Source organism: Myxocyprinus asiaticus, chromosome 39 (genome assembly GCF_019703515.2).
Source record: "Myxocyprinus asiaticus isolate MX2 ecotype Aquarium Trade chromosome 39, UBuf_Myxa_2, whole genome shotgun sequence".
NCBI classification, from domain to species: Eukaryota; Metazoa; Chordata; class Actinopteri; order Cypriniformes; family Catostomidae; genus Myxocyprinus; species Myxocyprinus asiaticus.
In genome coordinates this window covers 11,409,211-11,429,972 of record NC_059382.1, presented here as the reverse complement: position 1 = coordinate 11,429,972, position 20,762 = coordinate 11,409,211, and the positions used below count along the sequence as shown (strand labels likewise).

The following is a 20,762-nucleotide window of genomic DNA, read 5'->3' as shown; positions in this document are numbered from 1 at the left end:
ATTTTTGGTTGAACTATCCCTTTGTTAAGGGGCCATTTCCATGGAGAAACCTGGGGTTAAGCATTGTGCAAGAGTACAATGTTGATAGCTCAGTTAATGCTCTTTTAAGGGTGTGAACCTGCAACCTTTTGGATACCAACCTAGGACACAGTCATAATAAATGTGGATGTAAAAAGAAATGCTAATTTGAAGGCTCACAATGAGCTCACACTTAGCTTTTTCATTAAATAGTTATGGTGAGCATTTCTAAAATTAGAATCAATGATCGCTTTTATCCAGCCAGTGTATCTCATCCAACCTAATTTCCTCATGACAAAACTGTGTTTTATACCATTTTTGCTGTAAATAAACCTTTCTGTGTTACATCTTTGGTAATACCACTGTGTTTTCATTTCTCAACCCTTCTTCCAGAGGGAGAAAAAAAAAAAAGGATTAAAACACAACCTTGTGCCAGGGCTATAAATACAAAGGCACACCCAACAGCAGTCTATAAACAGTCAGTCCAATTGGCTGCTGTCCACATTACTGGGGCCTTCAGTGTGGCCTCACAGCAGAGACGCTCTGAACTACTGTTTCTCTCACTGGGCTCAAATGTTTATCTCGGCTGAAGAAGAGAAGACTACTGCTTGTTAAGATGGATTGACTGTATGCGATGCTCTGATAATTGAGCATGTTTTTGAATGTGTCCTTTGAGGAATAACTTATTTCTGTTTTGTGTGTGTGTGTTTTGTTTGTTTGTGCGCCTTTAGACTGCACATTGGAAGGAAGCCTTGAACATATTAAAGTTGGTGGTCTCCCGCTCGGCTAGTCTGGTTTCGCCTTTGTCCCCACAGAGTAATGCATCCAACGTGGATGTGAGGCATGTGTGGGATACGCCCTCCAAAGCCCTGCCCGGGAAGACCCTAAACTTTCACTTCGATATCTCTGAGGTAATATGTCCTACACACTCTCATATACTGACTGTATCGGCTTCTTTTGTCTACTCTGAACCTGTTTGTCCTTCTTTTTCTCTTTTGTCATTATAAACTAAGTCAAAATCTGGACACAATTTATTAAATTTGTTTCTTGTGATCTTTTAAAACTTTCAATCTAAAGACTTATGCTAAAAAATTTTAAACTGGTTTTGAAGATGCATACAAATTGTGCCTATTTGTGAATTCTTTACAAAACTCATTTTTTATTTATTATTAATGAACGAGTTGCACCAGAAAAGTAAAGGAAAAGCAGCAAACGAGTGTACAGAAAGTTTTGGTCAATTTCTTTTTTGGTCATTACATACTTCCATTTGTGTTATTTCATTGTTTTGACTAGGGATGTGCAGTACAACTAATTTCACTGACATTTATATGAAAATTTTGGAATCGACTAGTCTAAAAAGAAATTAACATTAAAAAAAACTGTAAAAAAAAAAAAAAAGTGTTTATGCGATTCATTTAAAGTACTTAATCTATTCCAAATCCGACGCTAAATTCCGCTGTGATGTTTGTGATGTGCTCGCCTTGCATTATCATCATTGTACATTAAATATAGAACATAAAACGCATTCACTGAATCAACGTTAGTGAATACAGGCATATTTATAGAAAACAGTTGAATGAACAGTGTAGGACCAATAGAGCAACCCTAATAGCCTGTTCTAAACGTAATTCACCAAGTAAAAGTTACTTAACATATTAAAACATTCATGTCATTGTTGAAAATAATTAACAGGTAAGCCAAATCTACTAGAGAACAAAAAATGCACTGAAAAGTTGTGCGCATTTCACTACGTGCAGTCATGCATTAGCAATTGATCTAATATGACAGCTCTTTGGTAAAGAACATTAATCAATAATAGTTACGATGTAAAAAAAAATAGCTATAGGATAGAAAAAATAGGCCTGTGATGTAGCCTACAATGCTACCTCCCTGATGGAGGGAACGAGACGTTGTGTTGATGTAGTGACACTAGGGGTCACTCTTGGGAGCCCGAAACACCTCTGGTCTTTGAAAAAAGGCGAATGAAAATTGGCGAGTGGTATTTGCATAAATTCCAATGTCCCGGCCATTTCAGTGGGTAGTCCAGCGTTGTGGCAGGAGGGACACAACGTCTCGTTCCCTCCATCAGGGAACGGAGGTTACACAAGTAACCAGGACGTTCCTATCTGTCACTCACTTGACGTTGTGTCGATGTAGTGACACTAGGGGTCCCTATACGAAACGCCACAACTGGCTGAACTGTGTTACGTGAACTGGCGGTGTGTGACAGGCAGACCACTGTGTGCCTCGTAGCCAGCGCACCAGGTCGACACGTAACCTCCCCCAACGCTGTTATGAGTGTCGAATGACCCTTCGGGGACAAGTTTGAGTGGAAATATGTCACATGGTCTTGCCGAGCCTTGTCGGAAGTATGTCATGTGGAGAAGTCCCATGGTAGGTCCTACCCTATGGGGGAGGAGTTTCTACAAACATGGTGACTGGGGCAGAGGGGCCTCTGCCCAAGGAAGACGTAGTTTACCAACAGGGAAACGAAATAGCGGAAGATATATGTCGCATGGGGTTACCTATGGGGAACCAACACATGCAGAGCACCTACCCCAGTACAGGGCTTAGTTAGCACATGTACTGAGCCGGCAGCAAGTTTCTCCACAAACTCATCTGCCACAGGGCTCGGAGGAAGTCATCCAGGGAACACAGTTTGTGAACACTACTGGGAGTCAACAGCGCACGTCTTCAGCTCAGGAGAGGTGAAAGGCGCTATGCGCAAGTGATACACCCGGCCAGCTGTCCCAGACTTACCTGCTTGTGCCTGCCACTACACGGGACGAAACCAGTTCCACCCAGAGATTGTAGAACCTTGCAAAGGTGTTGGGTGTTGCCCAGCCTGCTGCTCTGCAAATGCCTGTTAGAGAGGCGCCACTGGTCAAGGCCCAGGAGGCCGCCACACTCCTGATAGAATGGGCTCGTAGCCCTGCCGGGGGCAGCACGTCCTGGGCATGATATGCCATTGTTGTGGCGTCAATGACCCAGCGGGCAATCCTCTGCTTGGAGACAGCGCTTCCTTTCCGCTGTCCACCAAAGCAGACAAAGAGCTGCTCAGAGACTCTAAAGCTCTGTGTGCGATCCAAATAAATGCATAAAACACACACCGGACACAGCAACGTCAGGGCTGGGTCTGCCTCCTCCTGGGGCAGCGCTTGCAGGTTCACCACCTGATCCCTAAAAAGGGTCGTGGGAACCTTGGGCACATAGCCTGGTCGGGGTCTCAGGATCACGTGAGAGTAGCCCGGACCGAACTCCAGGCACGTTTTGCTGACAGAGAACGTTTGCAGGTCTCCTACCCTCTTGATGGAAGTGAGCACAGTCAGGAGGGCAGTCTTTAAAGAGAGTGCCATAAGCTCAGCTGACTGCAGGGGCTCAAAGGGGGCTCTCCGTAGACCCTGAAGAACTACAGAGAGGTCCCATGAGGGAATGAGGTGCGGTCTGAAGGGATTCAACCTCCTGGCACCTCTCAGGAACCTGATGATCAGGTCATGCTTCCCTAAGGACTTACCGTCCACTGTGTCGTGGTGTGCTGCTATAGCGGCTACATACACCTTAAAGGTGGAGGGGAACAGCTGCCCTTCCAACCTCTCCTGCAGGAAGGAAAACACCGATCCGACTGCGCATCTCTGGGGGTCTTCCCGTTGGGAAGAACACCAATTAGGGAACAGACGCCACTTCAAGGCATACATGCACCTTTTAGAGGGGGCCCTAGCCTGAGTGATCGTGTCTACCACCGCGGGTGGTAAGCCACTGAAGTTTTCCATGTCCCGTCCAGGGGCCAGACATGGAGATTCCAGAGGTCTGGTCGCAGGTGCCAGATGGTGCCCCGTCCCTGAGAAAGAAAGTCCTTCCTCAGGGGAATTCTCCGGGATTCGCGAGGAGCGTAAGGTCCGAGAACCATGTCTGGGCGGGCCAGTAGGGTGCTACCAGGACGATCTGCTCCTCGTCCTCCCTGACCTTGCACAGGGTCTGTGCAAGTAGGCTCACTGGGGGAAATGCATATTTGCGAAGTCCAGGGGGCCAGCTGTGTGCCAGCGCGTCTATACCGAGAGGTGCCTCGGTCAGGGCGAACCAGATTGGGCAGTGGGAGGATTCTCGGGTAGCGAATAGGTCTACCTGTGCCTGCCCGAATCGACTCCAAATCAGCTGGACCACCTGAGGGTGGAGTCTCCACTCTCCTCTGAGGGTAACCTGTCGTGACAGCATGTCCGCTGCAGTGTTGAGGCTGCCTGGGATGTGAGTGGCTCGCAGCGACTTGAGGTGCTGCTGACTCCAGAGGAGGAGACTCGACGAGTTGGCGAGTTGTGACATACAACGGGAGGCGCGTTCGTGAGGTGTGCCGTCATCGAGACTGAGTCCAACTCCAAGCCGAGAAAAGAGATGCTCTGAACCGGGATACGCCCGACCCTGGAATGCAAACCGCAGGAAGGGTCTGTGTCGAGGTAGAATTGAGACGTGGAAGTACGCGTCCTTCAGGTCTAACGCCGCAAGCCAATCTTGATGCTTGACGCTCGCTAGAATGCGTTTTTGCGTCAGCATCTTGAACGGGAGTCTGTGTAAAGCCCGGTTCAGTACTCGCAGGTCCAAGATTGGCTGCAACCCACCGCCTTTCTTTGGTACAATGAAGTAGGGTCTGTAAAACCCCTTCTTCATCTCGGCCAGAGGGACAGGCTCTATCGCACCCTTCCATAGGAGGGTAGCGATTTCCACGCGCAAGGTAGCGGCGTTCTCGACCTTCACCGAGGACGCCGCTGAACCTGGGTGGATGCCTGGTGAACTGAATCACGTAGCCGAGTCGGACGGTCCGGACCAGCCATCGCAACGGGTTGGAAAGTGCAATCCATGCGTCCAAGCTCCGGGCGAGGGGGACCAAGGGGACAATCTCATCGGACGTACCGGCGGGTGGGGCCTCGCGGCTTGGCAGAGCCTGAGGTGCCACGCCGTGTCGTGGCCGTGCTGAGTTTAGGGATATCGAAGCACTTACCTGGCTCCTTGTGACCACCCCGGAACAGCCTGGGACGGGGGAGGAAGAGGCCTGTCATCGTGACCCGTGGAGACCATCACATTGGGGGCAGATTTGTGCCACAGCCAAATGGAATGGTGGACGGTGGTCATGATGATGGCCGTGCGCACCAGGTATGTGACCCAGGGAACAAGGAAACCGCTCTTTTGCTGAAATCTTGGGTACCACAGCCACTTGGGCATGTGGCGAAATTAAATGAAAAGGTAACAAAAGATTCTCCTCCTGGCCCTCCACTGGGGGATGGAGTGGTCTGCTTACCAGCTCCAGAGCAGTGGGTTTCGTCATCCCTGGGTCGCCCATCTCAGGGGAACTTCGAAGCCTTTCGCAGGTTCTTGGCGGCCAGCTGTGAGATGGGTGGCGTCTGCTTCCTGCGGTGGGCTCCACGCCGGGGCCGGGCCGTGGGGGCAGGCTGCGGCGGAGCCGGTGCAGTCACCGCAGGGGGATGCCCTTGGTGACGAGCAGAAGGGGTGCAGAATCTTGAGCCGTGCTGGGGCAGGATGTGCCGGATAGCCTCCATCTGCTGCTTCACCGCCGAGAACTGCTGGGCAAAGTCCTCAACGGTGTCGCCGAACAGGCCAACCTGGGAAATGGGGGCGCCAAGGAACTGTGCCTTGTCAGCCTCTCCCATTTCGACCAGGTTGAGCCAAAGGTGGTGCTCCTGGACCACCAAGGTGGACATCGCCCACCCGAGAGACCGCGCCGTGACCTTCGTCACCCGGAGGGTGAGGTCGGTTGCCAAGCGCAGCTCCTGCATCAATCCCGGGGCGGAACTACCCTCATGCAGCTCCTTTAGCGCCTTGGCTTGGTGGACTTGCAGGAGAGCCATGGCGTGCATGGCGGAAGCGGCTTGCCCAGCGGCACCATAGGCATTGGCCGTCAGTGACGACGTAAACCTACAGGCCTTGGACGGGAGCTTTGGGCGCCTGTGCCAGGTGGCGGCGCTCTGAAGGCATAGATGCACCGCGAGCGCCTTATCCACCGGGGGGATCGCCGAATAGCCCTTGGCCGCCCCACCATCGAGGATAGTGAGTGCGGGGGAGTTGAAAGATCGGGACCGGCAGTAAAAGGTGCCTCCCACGACCTTGTCAGCTCCTCATGCACTTCCGGGAAGAAAGGAACTGGGGCGGGGCATGGCTGTGAGCGGCGCCGCGAGCCCAGGAACCAATCATTGAGCTGCGGGGGTTCAGGGGAGAGTGGAGGGTTCCACTCTAGCCCGACGCTTGCGGCTGCCCGGGAAAGCATGTCCGTCATCTCCGCGTCAGCCTGTGACTGGGCGACCGCACCCGAGGGGGAGGAGCCCAGCTGAGGCTTCCACGTCCGACTGGACGAACCCGCTCTCCGATGCTGCGCTCGAGAGCTCATCACATTCGCGGGCTCCGAGTAAGAGGTCGAACTCGCCGTGGGACGAGCCGGCTGACTCATCCGGAAGCCCGAGCGGGGCAGACGAGCATGCTGGGGAATGGGAGGTCTGTGGGGGGATACCCGGTGGAGGTGGTCCCATTGGGGTCCCCAAATTGCCCCCAGTGCTAGCTGCGCTGGCCTCATACCCGTGGGTAGAAGGAATGGGCCGGGGAGCCGCTGGGGTGGCTTGCTTTCTTACAAAGGCAAGCCGCGACCGCATTGCTGCCATGGACATGTTCTCGCAATGATTACATGACCCATCCACGAACGCTGTCTCCGTGTGGGCAGTGCAGATAATGACTGCAACCAGGAATAACACACAAACGGAAAGGCATCTTTAAAAGGATGTGTCTTTAAAAAGACGTTCCGTGTGTGCCGCTCTTTTTTTAGAATATACTCTTTTATTCCTGCCGAAGCGCCCAGCTGTGTTCTCTGCAGTGCACCAGTGCAGAGGGGGGAGAAGCCGCTGAAATGTGCCGTCAGATCCAGCAGAGGTGAATGAATAGCCGTGGGAATTCAGCTCAGTGAGCATCGACCGTTCAGTTCCGAAGAGAAAATCTGAATGAGTAGTTGCATACCAGCTCCTTTTATACCCGTATGTTCGGGGGAGTGGTATGCAAATACCACTCGCCAATTTTCATTGGCCTTTTTTCAAAGACCAGAGGTGTTTCGGGCTCCCAAGAGTGACCCCTAGTGTCACTACATCGACACAACGTCGAGTGAGTGACAGATAGGGAAGCTAATGTATTCTAAACATGACGTGCAGACACAATAAAGATGCGTAGTTTAACCCATTAAGCAGTCGGCACCTCGTTGAAAATAGCCTTCTTAATTAGCAGCTTAAAAAAGCCTGCTCAGCGGAAAAATAACTTACAAACATGCACAGATTTAAAGAAGACTCAAATGTGAAAACATCCATAGCGACTTGCAAACCAGCGTTTCGGAAATCTGCTTCCTGCACCACCACCGAAGTGATTTCATAGCTACTTTGCTGAGTTTGCTTGTCTAGCGATAGGACATTTTCCTGTACACGCCGTGAGTGAGAGAGGGAAGAAGCACACGCAGCCTGAGGTGAAATTAAACTTTGTAACTGTTCCAGGTAGCCTCTTTTTTAAGTAATATTTGTAAAATGAGTAACATTAATATGACAGTAATTTAAGCGCAGCCTCTGTAAAAATATAAAGCCAAACGTAAATGTGTAAAACTGTTGAACAGTTTAATGGGGAAAAATATTAACCGACTAGTAATTCCAGTGTCGACTAGCATAATCAGAACCATTTAGTCAACTAGTCGACTAGTCTCGCACATCCCTAGTTTTGAATTTACCATTATTCTAAAGTGTGGAAAATAGTGGTAATAAAGAGTGAGTCTGTGTGCCCTAACATTTGACTGGTAGTATACATTAAGCAAGAGTACTGAAGTGTTGTACAATGTGTGAAAATGACATTAAAAATTGAGGCATGTCAGCCAACCACTGAATATTGGCATATATAGGTGGAGTCATGGATTCTTTTTTTTTTTTATCATTCTACTTTATAATAACATTTTTAAAGCTATCCCTGAAGGTTTTTTAAACAACAAATTAGGTTTCTGTTAAAAAGACCAGGTCTCATCGAAGTGTGGGAACCAAACAGGGAGCTATTTATGTAGTACATGAATTCCAGGAAATTATGTCACTCCGGCAGTGGCGCGCTTTGCATCCAAAGCAACGAGTGTTCTGGGCAGGACAATCTTAAAGCAGACTTCTCTGCCCTCTGTCAAATACCTCTGGGATGTGTTTAGCCTCTAACAAGTGGGAGAGAGAGAGTAGAAAAAAGATACAGGAAACTGAAAACATGTTTGTTACCATTCCAGCAGAAAGGTTTTCATGTCAATTAAGGGTAGGTGAATTAAATAAGGGAAATTCTGAGGTTCCCTTAAGCTTTGCTTGGATCGGTTTATTGGAGTTTCCTTTTCCAGAGTTCAGCTACCAAGACACACAGGAGAAGCACCACTGAGAAAAGACTTCCACTTTTTCCAGCAGGCACTGAATGTGAGGATCTGAAGCAGAGACAATTTAATTTGACGTCAAGGAAGAAAGTTTACTGGAATAGACTCATTCTTGGGCTGAGGTCCATGAGTACAACACATGAAATCCCTGGACTTAAACGATGCATGGCATTGTGTGTGTTTTAGACACCAGTGATTGGCCAGCGATATGATGAGCTTCACAGCTCTCTGAGGCAAGATGGGAAGAATGAAGGAGTGATAAATGTGGCATGCAGTGCCTCCTCCACATCCTCAGGCTCTTACCAAAACAACCACGTGCTGGTGCCCGTCAGCTGGAAACGGCCACAGTCCTCACAGGTGAGCCAATCACACACACACATTTTTTAATCTTTGAACAGTTCCTTATCTTAGGCCCATCCTGGTAAATTGCATTAAATAATATTTGCATATAAAGAACCCCTTTCCTGTAAACTGTCACTCATGCCATAGAATAATGAATTATTGCTCTCTAGAAAATCAGACCGCTACATATATTTACTGTTTAAATGTTTAGGGTTTTGTTTTGTGGTTTGTTTAGTTTTTAGTTTTGTTTTGTTTTGTGTTTTGTTTCATATCATGTTTTGTTTTATTTTTGTTTTGTTTCGTTGTGTTTTGTTTAGAAGATCCTGCATTCAGTCCTAACTTGCAAATCTTTATTAGATAACAACAGTTTTATCAAAGACCTTCTTCAGGCATGTCATTTTTGTGTCAAAATTTGTATAATTTTTTCGCCCATGTAGAAGAGGACTCGTGAGAAGCTGGTGAATGTATTGACCTTGTGTGGGCAAGAAGTTGGACTCACCAAAAACCCATCTGTAAGTGATGCTTGCATTATCCATGGCTTAAATCTTTGACAGTATGTCTGCATTCACACTGAATCACTCCTCAACTCCCCTGCAGGTGATTTTCTCATCCTGTGGAGAACTGGACCTGATTGAGCACCAGCCCAGTCTGGTGTCCTCTGAGGAAGGCACACGGGACACAGAAAACATGGATGACACCACTTCTGAACAGCAGTTCCGGGTATTCAGGGACTTTGACTTCTTGGATGTAGAACTGGAAGATGGAGAGGTAAGAAAAATGCTTTTTATAAATAGGCCTATGCCAGAAAAACTAAACCAAACTGCATGGTTCCTTCTTTATTTGGAAGATGTTTGACTTCCAAATTAGTTAGTTTAACTTTGTGTTGACTGCAGTTAAGTGGATGTCTTGGGACAGCCAGATTTACAGTATAAGAAAAGCATACTAATCAAAAAGTGTTGCACTTGTTTGCACAACATCATTGTAACTGCCTGTAACTCTTTGTAATACGTTCTCTCCTTGCCCATGTTTGTGTCATCAAGGAGATGCAGGTAAGCACAGGAATGCTCCAGTATTGTGTGCAGTTGAGTAGGATGATGTAGTGTTTATTTACTATTTATGGCAAGCACTTAAACTGCATTCTGTGCATTGTGATGCATGTTTATATTTGTAATTAAGCACTTTACCTTGGTTTGTGCATGTACAAAAACACAATGACACTTCAAAACAGATTCCTTAAATGTGCTATTGTGGTTAAAAAAAAAAAAAATAAAAAAAAAAAAATAAAAAAATATATATATATATATCTTTTTTCTTTTTTTTTATGTTTCAAACATATTTATTGTAAGAATAGATTGTTGGCCAGCATCTAAAAAGAGAGATTTTACTCAAAGAATTTGACTGAACATTTTAAATTGTATTTCAACACATCTACTTTTTAAATAGCTTAGTCTTATGAAATCATTAGAAACAGTCAGTGCACTGAGGTCAGTCTGCAAATATGCTGAGGCTGCAATGCCACAGAGACACTAAAAAGGGCAGATTCAGCCTTTCAAATGAATTCACTCTTGTGGATAAATCTGTATCACTGGTTGGCTGTTCATGAAGCCATCATGCTTGCCATCCATGCTGAATCTTGGATGTAACAAATGAGTATCAAAGACTCATTTGCTCATATACCATTTTGTTTTTCTCAGGTATGATGATAAAATTAAAAACAAAACAAAAATAGAGAGCTTACTATTCAATAGTGAAATATAAAGGCTTTTCCTAATTTTTGTGCCAGTTGTTTATTCTCCGTTGAACTAGATTTGTTCAGGAATGTGGATGTGGACTGTCTGTGTAATGGTATATGGCTGCACAGTTTTATCTAGAGCCTCTTCCAAAGACAATTGCCTTAAAAACCATTTATTAACAGAAGTCATTTAGAATAGGTTCCTGATTTATGTTTCACTACACACGGCTGTTTTAAGTTGTGTAGTATTGTGTAAATGCTTTACATATTGAGAGACAAACTCAGACTGAGCACTTCCTTACTAGAGCATACCTTAGCCTGTGACTGTGTCAGTTTTTTTAAAAACTGTTGTGAATGTTTAACTATGGATCCATTCAAAGTTCTGTCTTTTTCTCACGCTCTTTCTCTGACAGGGTGAAACAGTTGACAGTTTTAACTGGGGTGCAAGGAGGCGTTCTATTGACAGTCTGGACCAGGCTGAGCCCCTGCCTATGGAGGAGGACAGCCAGCTCTCGGGCAGTTCACCCAGTCTGTGTCCAATTGTCCATGATGATTCTGATGAGTCCTCTGAAGAGGAGTCCCTCACGGCCAGCCAGATCCTCTCTGCCTCACAACTAGTAATGTTAATTTTGGTTGTCATGCACTATTTAACATTCAATTCTCCTGTTTAAAGATGGCTCATAAATGTTAAGTCAGCCCAAAAATGTAAAGAAAGAACTATTTAAAGACAGCATGAATTGGCATTCACTACACAGATGACTTCACTAATACAAGGTACCATAAAAAATGGGCCCAATATTTTTTTTAATTGAACCGATATTACTGGTTTAAAATATTTTTCACTGCCCACATGGGCTTGATTACATCAGCGGAAAAGAAAAATCAATTTACAGGCAGAGCAATATGTTGAACTTAGATCAAAGATTAATTTGGTTTTTGTCAAACCAAAAAGACCAGGGAAATTTATTAAGATAGTAATTAAATTAATGTTGTTTCTAAATGTTGTCTTATACTTTATTTGTAAAATGTATGCCTGTTTATAGTTTTATTTACAACAAAAAAAGCAATAGACTACAGGACCCCTAATGTTCCTCAACAACGTTCCAAGTATCATAAAGTTGAAAAATATTTTGAACTCTGTCTCATTTCAGAATGTCAGCCTGTCCCCCACTGAAGAATTAAACCCAATGGACTCTCCGCCGGTCTACTTTGACAGTACTCAAGCTGACTCAATCGCTCTTTCAACCCCAACGCCCAGTTTTGAGATCTCGCTACCCGAGGGCTCAAACCATCGGGTGAATAAGAGCTTCAAAATAGCTGACCTTTGGGGGAACACACAACTATACTCATACCACACCTCTGTTCTGGAGTTTTTCCTTTAACATGGCTATAAAAACAATATTCAGTTTCTGTGCTTGCTATATCTGGCTGCCTCTGCGTTAAGCATGAAAGAATTTTAGTTCTATTGAGATTTAGTGGAGTAGTTGGCTGATGCAGTGTTTTCTGTTTGTATGCTTTTTGGAGGGGAGAATTACATAACTTCCAAAGCTGCATGGAATGGCAACTAATTCTTGCTCTTCCAAATCTCCCCATTTCTATCTGCAAAGCATTTCTTTGCAAACCGCTTTTCATCTTTGAGGCCTACTACGGTCTCAGAAAGAGGCTCTGGATGAGCCAGAGGGCAATGTGTATGGCTTCTCTGTGGGTAGCATGGCAATAATATCACTCATATGCTAAACGCTAAGGGGTGAAAATAAAGAGAGTGTACAAATTGCCTGTGGCCTTGAGACCGAAACAGTCATATTTTGGCCCCCAAATCTTTCAAAGGTCTCAAATATTTCTAAATCTGAATTTTTTTGAAAATGTAAATCTGAATTTTTTTTTTTAAATGTAAAGCTAAAAACATGCCAAAGAAAAAAAACAAGCATGGAGAGTTTTAGTATGGAAAGGTCAGTGCATCCATAGTGATTTTTTTTAATGGCTCTAATGTAACCTGTACAATTTACGATCACATAAAGAGGATTTAAAATGATGTATTGTCTTGCAACCCAGAATTTTGTCTGTATAAATGTGTTTTTGGAATACTGCTACTTACTGATAATTTACTGATCACACTGAGACAGTCAGCCACATAATCTAAACTTTTAAAGTCAACATGAAACCCCATTCTACTTCTGTAAAATTACATATTTAAATAGGATTAAAAAGGATATTTAATGAGAAAACAATATGTGGGGCGAGGCCTGTTATTCATCAGCAATTGATTGGATCGTAAAAATATGGCCATTACATACCAGTGTGGTTACAATCAAGTGGTTAAACGGGTTTGGATTAAAAAAGGGATTTGTGACATCAGCCAAAACTAAAGTCATTTCAGAGGGTGGAGCAAGTTATTACACTATGATAAAAGATTATAAAGACAAACATTTTTTATTTGGAATAATATGCACCAATGAATCATGCACAATGAGACCGGGAACATGTATTAAAAAAGTAAATAAATTCAGTTTGAATTTCATGTTGACTTTAAGAATTCAGCTTCAGTATTTACTAAATACAATTTACAGTGACATTCTGTTGCCACTGCTGTTTCTATTATTGTATGACTAATATGCATTTGCATTGGTTGTAAATACATGCATAGTGCTTCCAAATAAATACATGACCGATGCATTTGCATTGGTTGTATATACCATATAGTGACCCAGGATTTTTTATTTTTTTTTTACTTACGGTCCAAAACAAGGTTGAGAATTTAGCTGAAGAAGATGAAGCCAGCGTCAATGAGAACGATATATCACTTTGCATTTGTGAGCTGCTGCCTGCTTTCAGTTCCTCTGACACCATAACATTGGACACACCCCAAAGGGAAGATAGCAGCTTGATGGACCACGAGACAAGCTGTTTACCCAGGTACAGTGTTGCGCCTTCATGGTTCATAATGTACTTTTGACAGAGTTCTGTTTTAAGTTCAGAGAGTTGATATGTGGAGAAGTCCGAAAACTTATCTCAAGTTTCTCTTGAGACTCCTCAAACTATTATTTTTCTGCCATTCGCCACATAATTCTATCCCTCACTTCCTCCAGTGGGTTTGGAGACCAGCACAGCTCTTTGGCACAGGCAGAGGAGGAGAAGGAGGACCTGTTGCTCGAGTCTCGTTCCTCACCTCCACCATCTCCCTTTTTCTCCGCCATCCTGGCTGCCTTCCAGCCAACGGTGTGTGATGATGCCGAGGAGGCTTGGCGCAGTCATCTTAACCAGCTGGTGGCCGACTCTGATGGCTCTTGTGCCGTCTACACCTTCCAAGTCTTCTCCTCACTCTTTCAGGTAATTCACTTAAGGAGAGGAGGCTGCCACTGGTTGCTTTTTTTAACTGTTGTAATAATATGATAAACTGGGAATTAAGTAGGTATGTTTTAGGTAAAGCAGCTTCAACAAAGACCATCTTTGATTACAAAACCAAAAAGTAAGGAGTAATAGACGATGGACTGTGGAATTGCTGAATTTATACCACACCTGAGGTGGAAATACAGTAAATTACACTGTAGTTGTGTGCAAATTTTTTTTTAAAGATCCAGGGTCAATTATTCAATCTCAGTTATCATAAGACATTTTCTTAGTTTCCTTATGCCACTGATTAAATATTTTGCTTGCTTTTGGAAGTTCTGCTAATTTTAAACTTTGTATCAGTTCAGAAAAAAGAGATGCAACTGTAAGGCAGTCAACAAATGCTGGTTTGCTGAGGCAGATAAAACAGGACATGTTGTTTCTGACCTCCAGAGTTTACAGACCAAGTTCTGCACCTTGACCTGTGATGCTGCTGGTTACCTTGGTGATGGCCTCCGTGGGTTTGGAGCAAAGTTTGTAAGGTCTTCCCAGATGCTGACATCATGCTCTGAATGTCCCACATTGTTTGTCGATGCAGACACTGTGAGTTCCATATTTGTATGCCATCCATGACATAGCCAGTATGAAAAATAATATCCTTAGAATAAGAATCCTTAGTATCCTATTTCAATTCAACCCCAGCGTTTATGTGTGTGTCTGCTATATTATGCACTTTTTTGGTAACATACTTATAACAAAATGTCTCTTTTAATTATTGAATGTGATTCAGATTGTATCATATGGTCTATTGGAGAAGATGAAGTTCAGTGTACTGGAGCTGCAGGAATACTTGGAGACCTACAACAACAAAAAGGAGGCAGTTACATCAGTATGTTAATTCACACTTTATTTTACAAAAAACAATATTTGGTTCAATTACATCATGCTTATTTGCTATTCTGGTATTCAGTTTTGTTCTATTCTATTAAAATGGTATTAAAACTCATTTTGAAATTTTTTTTTTTTTTTTGTAGGCATTAAGTAAATAATTTCAAGGTGGCAATACTGTCCAGAAAAAAAAAAAGACAAATCATTAGTCATTAAAAGGCTGAAATTCTTTAAAATACCATGTAATTTCATGTTTTTATGACAAAGTTAGTTTAAATTCATGTTTCAAATGGTAAAACCCCAAGGAAAATCATGATTTTCCCTGAATTTTGAATTACTTGATAAATATGTTTGAAAATAATTATTGCATACACTCGGATGTATTCGAGGTGGGACATGTTTTTTATTTTATTTATTTATTTATTTTTTTTAATCTGGATACATCATTGTCAAAAGCTTTTTGAAAATGGTATGTTTTTTTAGTTTTTTTTTTTAGTGTTTTTTTTTTTTTTAAATGCATGAAATCGACATGAATACAAAGATTCCATTTTCCAGAACTTGAATATGTGTTTTAAACTAGATTTTGAAAAGTTTTTTTCTTTTTTGACCCATTTACATCAAAGAAGCTTAATGTCATTTATTCAAGAAAAAATAGTTACAGTAGACCTACTTGTTCTATTCAATGATCAACTTTCAGTTATACTCGTGATTTTACAACTCTTCTAGTGGCTGAGTAACTGCAAGGCCGGCTTCCCCAAAAGTGCTGGAGATGGAGTGATCACCTACCAACCTGCTGAAACAGAGGAGAAGGTATGACACCCTCTTTCAATAGCCTTTTCAATAGCACATCAGTTAGATAGTTAATATGTCCAATGACAGTGAAGGTACAATTGATACAGGATATGAATCAAATGATTCTTATTGAAGGACTCAATCAAGGTCTCAAATCATGCAAACTGGATCTTTAACTAACAGTTAAGTTTTCTAACATTTTGATAAAACCCAAATTCCAAAGTGCACAAAAGGCACATTACTATATTATTTAATAGAGACTGTCTTAATGTTTAAGTGTGGTTGCTTTGTCTAATGATTAATGCCACTGCAATGGCCATTCTGTCTTGTGATATGATTGAATTAGGCTCTCAGTGTGATTAGTTGACTGAAATTAGTTTCAGATTCCATTTCAATCTACCTCTTATATTTTCTGCATCTCGATTGTCCTGTGATAGCTCTGTGAGTGACATTCTCTTTCCTATCTTTCCGTCTGTTTCAAAAGCAAGCTATTACTTCACAACAGCACCTCCTATTCTTATGTTTGACAAGGTGGTCTATTTTTATGGGCGTTATAGAATTTTGAAGAAACCCTGAAAACATTCCTTTTAAAACCATTTCAACCCTTCAAGATGAATTTCCTTGTCTCCTCTGAATTATGAAAGAAGAAAAGAGGGGCAGCTTTTGTTTCAACATTACAAAACTAATTATGTTGTCATTCCATTCTTCCATTTATGACTAGAGAAGCACACCACAATAGTAAAAGGGACTAACTTTAAGATGCCTGATGTCACAATGAAGACAGGTCTTAATCCCATTTTAAGTTTGCTTCACATATACTGCAATTATTCTATTGTCTATTGTTGTACCTGTACAAATATAAAAATAAGAAGGCGTAGTTGTGATCTGCAGCTTGGCAGAGTTTATTTTCTTTCTCTGCTTGTCCATTCACTTTTTCTGCTCATGCATGCCAAAAAAGGATGGAGCCATTTTTTGGCCATACTTTATATCGCCTGTGCAACTAGGCTGCATGTTTTTACCCTGTATTCAATTCCTTCTCACTTCTCACCTTTTGTCTTGAAATGCCTGCTTTTAAGCAAATGGAATATCTTGCAGTAAGTTTAATACAATCTTTTTAATGTTATCTCTTCCTTTTCCCTTGTTCCAAATACTCATATTATAAGAGCATTAAAGCTTGCCAGATTTTTTTTTACATAGACCTCACAATTTTGAAAAATAATTTTTGATATTTTTTATTGAGAATTATGAATGCTTTTATCCTTGTTGATTTTTTTTTTTTTTTTTAAATAGATTTTGGTTATATATATATATATACCATTATATATCTGTGTTTTATATAGTAATTTAAGTGCAATACTGTATATGATCCTAAAAAATATGCTTTTAAGAGATCTTTCAACAGAGGTTTTGATATTCATAAAAACAAACTGTGTTTATTCACAGCAACTGGAACTTTGTCAAAGACTCTACAAACTCCACTTTCAACTGCTGCTGCTTTTTCAGTCTTACTGTAAGCTGATTGGTCAGATTCACGCTATAAGTGCTGTCCCAGAGGTATGTTGGCTCCAGTGTCTCCTCATCTGAGTTTCATGAAGATGGTTTAAATTATTAATTAACAAAAAGTACCATGGAATTACTATGGTATTTGGGCATTTATCGTGGTAATACCATGGTATTCTTTGAAGTATGATGGTGTACCATGTTAATACCAGGATACAAATAGTAATCATCCAATGTAATATATACATGAAGTACCATGCATGGTATTACCATCCGATGCTATCACTGTACCATGGTTCCATCACAGTATTGTTTTCTAAGGGTTAAAAAATACTTTGATTTCTCACAGTAAACTGCTGTATCTGAAAGGTATTACTCCCAGCTGATTGTTATATTTGTGTGTTAACGTTTTGCCCTCCAGCTGCAGAACATGTCCATTGAGCTGAGTGAGCTGAGGAGGAACCTGCAGGCAGCAGCAGCCTTAGTAGCCAGTGAGCCAGCAGCCGAGCGAAGAGATCCCAACGCTGAGTCCACCTACAGCTCCTCTGAAGCTGCTGTACAGGCCATTCTGGAGAGCCTGAAAAACAACGAGTTCTCCAGAGCCATTCGTTACATACAGGAATGCAGGTAAGATTTTCTCAGGGGGGAAATTAGATTTGGGTTTTTAGAAATTGTAAGAAATCTCTAGACCCAATAAAAACATTGGCTTTGATTGTTTAATTTGGGTGTATATACATATATTAGTTCTGTCAGTCGATTAAAATATTTCACTGGGATTTTTCATAGTTAGTCGCAGATATATTTGATCCCTGGATTTCATTTATAGGGTCATTTTTATATTTATGGGGGGCAGTGTTTTTTAAACATAGAAAAATATACTGTTTTATACTTACATTCAAATACTTCAGTTTAATCAATTCATTAACATAAGTTCTTAATCTGAATATTTAGATTGAGAATATATTACCTTCTACCCATGAAATTAGAGCAACATCCAATAATATTTTACATGATAATGTGTATAACTTGGCTTAGAATAGAATATTAAGAACTATGTTGTAAATAAAAAACTGTTTATACATAATATACATATATAAACAAAATATATATATTACATGGGCATTTTTTGGCCCCGACATTTGGAACTTCAGGGGTAAAAATTTTCTTGTTCTTTCTCTGGCTGATTTGATAATCAATTTTAATTTTCACTATTTTCCCCCAGCCCTTCTGTTTTTTTCTAAGATTTTCTTCAACTTTTTGCTTGTGTATTGCCAAAAACTTTTAAAAGGACAAATTAAACACCACCACCTATTGTTTTAAGATAGTACTTAAATTTTAGGTTTACAAACCTTTGAAGGAATAGACAATGAGTGCAAATATGCAATACTTTGCGTTTTAATTATGTGAAATAATGACAGTCACTTCACTTAATCACAATTTTTCAGAAAACTGTGGCCAAATGACATCTTCGGCAGCAACTCAGAGAACGAGATACACACTCTGCTCAACATCTACTTCCGGCACCAAACTCTGGGGCAGATAGGCACCTTTGCTCTGGTTGGTTCCAACCAAGACATGTCTGAGATCTGCAGCCGTCTCACTGAGCTCAACTGTGAAATCCGAGACATGATCCGTCGAGCACAGGGTTACCGAGCCATCACCGCCTACCTTCCGGACTCCAGCGTGATTGGCATCAGCCTTTGAGTTGAACTTTGAAGGATTTCACCCTGGCTTTGACCTTCTTTCAGCAATCCTGTCTGAAGATGCTGCTGCATTCATCGTTCTCCCCAGCATACACAATACTGCCCTGCCCATGCTCTCCATAAGAAGTTACAGAATGTAACTCGAATCCCTTAGAACATTCAATAGGAACTGGACGAAAAACTTGAGGAGGTTTAGCTGAAACAAAGACGCCTTGGCTTTTTTGCACTACTACATATGAATGGGGCCACCCCCCTGCCTCTGATCTAGGGGCCCCTACTGCTGCAGGCATCAAAGATATACCAAAGCTCCACGAATGGCTCCTCCTGTCCATGTCTACCATTATAAATGTTATGGGAAAATGTGCAATGCCTCACTCAAAGTGAAACTTTTCATCTTAGAGAGAATGTTTTGAAATTTCAGTGCTCTCAGCTACATGATACAGAAATACAGAATGATATAGAAATCCTCTGTTGTTGTTTTTTATTTGTTATGGCTCAGTAGAAGCTGAAAGCCTTTGTTAATGTGGCTTTTTTTAATTGTTAGATCATTCACAGAGCACATCCTTGCCTCAGCTGTAACGCATACACACAGAATGTCTCCAACATGATGCAATGCTACTGTCGGAGAGACCTGGATGCATAAAGGGGTCATCCAGCACTTATTTATGGGGTTGTTTAATTTAACTGTCTTTCTACTGTTTAGTTGCTCATAGAAGATGTATTTATATTCTCAAAAGAAATATCATCATGCTTAAAATGGTATAGTTTTATAGGATGGAATTTTCAGTCTGTTGAAATGGCCAAGCATGCAAAGGTATGCACCATAAGAGGAAATAGAGATATTTATGGATTAAGAAATTATTTTAACTAAAAGATACATTTGTATATATTAGTCGGAGTGTAGCCCATACTTGTAAGATTGTATTTTTATGTTTTTTTTTTTTTTTCCTGTCTGCTGTATGAAAGTGTGCATGCAATAAATAATATAAATAAAAATATCTGCATAGTTGTGCATTACTGAGTGTTGTTTTTTTAAATACTCATGTCTGGGAAGTCTGGCAAGTGATCAGACGTGTGTGTAGGATAAGTCCACTATTTGACCTCTGTTGATTTGTGTTGAGAATATAGTTTTAGAGTGTATGTGTTTATGTATTGTTGGAGCAAATGAACAAATCTCTCTGAAAAGAAACCTAAAATGACATGAAGCAAGTGGAGTCAAGTGTGCATTATCTATTGAAGTGCGCCCTCTAGTGTTAACACAATTGAAATTACCACAAAGGAAATTTTTATTTGTCAAATGTGCAGCAACACAGCAAACAATGCTTGTTGACAATGAAATTTATTTTTTGTACAACCTCACATTAATTTATTTTTTATATCAAAATAAATTATATAAAAATGAGTAGTAACACTGTAAGTAAAAGAAAAGTTAGCATTAAAAGTATGAAGCTACCGAAATTCACTACTCACAATCAGCCATGATTAATTTAATCCAAGAGTGAAAGTGTCCAGTAAAAAGATGGTTACTGAGATTAAGTGAGGAGTATTCATATGGCCATGCGATTCTAAAATGGCAGCCCACATATGTTTCCAAAATTACAATTCATTTCTTTAGGAGTAAAACTTCTTTAATGGGGGAAAATTTTATTTTGATTTAAAGGTGAACTCAGTCATTTTGGACTTACACTGACACCTAGTGGCGTGGACGCAGCATCATTCAAAATCAATAGTTTTTACTAATGTCATTGTAGATGATTCACAGTCTGCCATGATTACCTTAATCCATGAGTGAAAATGTCCAATAACAGGCTGTTACTGACATGACGTGCATGGTCATGTGATCCTAACATGGCAGCTCCCATGAGGGGACCCTCTTCATGTACAATAAAACAGCTTTTATAAGGATACCGATATGACTAGAGTCTTCATCTTATGTGAGTGTTAATGAGTTTATACATATGTTTAAAAATTACAATTATTTTCTTTAGGAGTGAATATTTTTAAATAAATGAACAATCACTGAGTGCACCTTTAAAAATTT

At 41.7% G+C, this 20,762-nt stretch overlaps 1 protein-coding gene across 2 annotated transcripts in view; it reads left to right on the top strand.

Annotated features, from left to right (window-relative positions):
* Positions 1 to 19,735, top strand: part of frya (furry homolog a (Drosophila)) — a 96,764-nt gene extending 77,029 nt beyond the window's left edge. The window contains exons 48-62 of one of the 2 annotated variants that reach the window (XM_051678447.1): positions 750 to 929; positions 8,624 to 8,794; positions 9,217 to 9,291; positions 9,377 to 9,547; positions 10,925 to 11,128; positions 11,663 to 11,806; positions 13,258 to 13,424; positions 13,598 to 13,838; positions 14,292 to 14,441; positions 14,629 to 14,727; positions 15,453 to 15,536; positions 16,595 to 16,612; positions 16,962 to 17,072; positions 17,440 to 17,645; positions 18,464 to 19,735. In XM_051678447.1, coding sequence (XP_051534407.1) covers positions 750 to 929; positions 8,624 to 8,794; positions 9,217 to 9,291; positions 9,377 to 9,547; positions 10,925 to 11,128; positions 11,663 to 11,806; positions 13,258 to 13,424; positions 13,598 to 13,838; positions 14,292 to 14,441; positions 14,629 to 14,727; positions 15,453 to 15,536; positions 16,595 to 16,612; positions 16,962 to 17,072; positions 17,440 to 17,645; positions 18,464 to 18,722 — 2,280 coding nt within the window. In that variant the 3' untranslated portion in view covers positions 18,723 to 19,735. The remainder of the gene's footprint in view (positions 1 to 749; positions 930 to 8,623; positions 8,795 to 9,216; positions 9,292 to 9,376; positions 9,548 to 10,924; positions 11,129 to 11,662; positions 11,807 to 13,257; positions 13,425 to 13,597; positions 13,839 to 14,291; positions 14,442 to 14,628; positions 14,728 to 15,452; positions 15,537 to 16,594; positions 16,613 to 16,961; positions 17,073 to 17,439; positions 17,646 to 18,463) is intronic. The other variant, XM_051678448.1, reaches the window with a different exon arrangement.
* The last annotated feature ends 1,027 nt before the right edge of the window (positions 19,736 to 20,762 follow it).